General features: G+C 46.5%; 2 protein-coding genes across 3 annotated transcripts in view; one reads left to right on the top strand and one right to left on the bottom strand.

Annotated features, from left to right (window-relative positions):
- LOC109543548 (ubiquinone biosynthesis monooxygenase COQ6, mitochondrial) overlaps window positions 1-1,604 on the top strand; it is a 30,282-nt gene that overhangs the window by 13,248 nt on the left and 15,430 nt on the right. The window lies entirely within an intron of this gene.
- The window catches only part of LOC109543547 (transient receptor potential channel pyrexia), an 11,109-nt gene that overhangs the window by 3,186 nt on the left and 6,319 nt on the right, over window positions 1-1,604 (bottom strand). The window contains exons 5-6 of the mRNA XM_048661840.1: window positions 554-830; window positions 200-497 (exon numbers count right to left, since the gene is read on the bottom strand). Coding sequence (XP_048517797.1) covers window positions 200-497; window positions 554-830 — 575 coding nt within the window. The remainder of the gene's footprint in view (window positions 1-199; window positions 498-553; window positions 831-1,604) is intronic.

Genomic DNA, 1,604 nt, shown 5'->3' on the forward strand with positions numbered 1-1,604 from the left:
AAAAAACGCAACTTTGATACCTTTAGAGCTTTTGGGACACCCTGTACATTACGAAAATATTTTTAAAATGTGCGCTCGGTAGGCGTCGGACAATTGATAAAATAATACTTTGTAAAAATCAAACGGTTTAGCCGCAAACTTCCGTGCCGTATAGCGTGAATAACCCTGTAGATGTGTATCAATTGAGGTACACACGCACCTGGAGATGTACATGGGAATCACTTCGGGGGTCTTTTTTGTAATGAAATTCAGCACTGAGACGCCGCCTTTGGTTCGCAAGGTGACGTCGCCTCCGTTCTGGAGCAACAGGATGACGCAGTTGGAAAACTCGTTCAGCGCCGCTGAGTGCATCGGGGTGTAGCCATAAGCGTCGGCCACATTTGGGTCAGCTCCAAAGCGCAGCAACGCGCGTACACATTCGCAGGAGCGTTGCACGTTTACAGTTGCACAGTGCAATGGGGTGCGACCGTCACTGTCCGCAGCATTGGCGCTGGCCCCTGAAACTCAGAATTCTCACAGTCGTCTTCAAAAGGGCCGCACCAGAAAGCCATACCTTTTTGTAGCAAAAGTTCGCAAGTTTCCGTGCATTGCGCCAGCACAGCCACATGCAGTGGAGTCTGGCGCTTTCGATTCGGCGCATTCACATTGGCGCCTGCAGCGATCAGAAGCTGCACGCAGTTCGGGTAGCCTTGTTCGGCTGCTAGGTGGAGCGGCGTCAACTTGTCCTCGCCACTTTGCACTTTCACTGCAGCCCCATACTGCAGCAGGAGCTTCACCACTTCCGCATTGCCCAGAGCAGCCGCCACATGAAGCGGCGCTTCACTGTACACCTGCGGAATGCTTGGTTATAGGATCTTGTAGATCAAACATATTGTACCGTGGATGGCCGGGTATCCAACTCTTGCTTTGCGATTTTGCGCATGTTTCTGCATAGTTACCTACTCATGTTCCACAGGCCTAGGGATGTCTTCGATTTTATCACTCACAGTTTTATCAGCAACCGACAATTCTTCAGTCTTCACAATAGTCGCTTCGTTCGTAATCACCTTGTCTGATGGGAGTTCTTCTGTGATTCCAAAATTGCTATACTTTCCGTCTTTACCACATCCTTCACTTTCGCCGCTGTTAATGTCTCTTCCACAGAGTCGACTTCTTTCGCCACTTGAGAGTTTTCCTCTGTTGAAACAGTTACTTTTGATAGCATAATACCTGATAAGTTTTCACAAGAGTTATCAGTTTTAGCCATATCATCTCCTTCAGAGACAACTGAATCAGTTATTTCCCCAACTAGGGACATTTTCTGATCAGAACTAGCCACTTCGGGCTCCATCTGAATTTCCTCTAAATGCTCCTGAGCAATTTGTTCATTCGCGATCTCGACAATACCATCTTCTCGATCAACTTTCGGATCTTTAACTACTGGATTTTTATATTCTGGCTCTTCCACTACTGCAGGAATGCCCACGATTTCAGAGTTTTTCAAATCATCAGTTACTTCCTCGATTTTCTTTAGTTTGCCTTCAACGGTTGTTTTCAGGTCTTCAATTTTCTTAGCGTTGTCGTCCATTTTATTCAGCATCTCTTTGTATTTGTCATTCATTTTG

Source organism: Dendroctonus ponderosae, unplaced genomic scaffold (genome assembly GCF_020466585.1).
Source record: "Dendroctonus ponderosae isolate FM_Combo_2020 unplaced genomic scaffold, Dpon_F_20191213v2 Dpon_F_20191213_10, whole genome shotgun sequence".
NCBI classification, from domain to species: domain Eukaryota; kingdom Metazoa; phylum Arthropoda; class Insecta; order Coleoptera; family Curculionidae; genus Dendroctonus; species Dendroctonus ponderosae.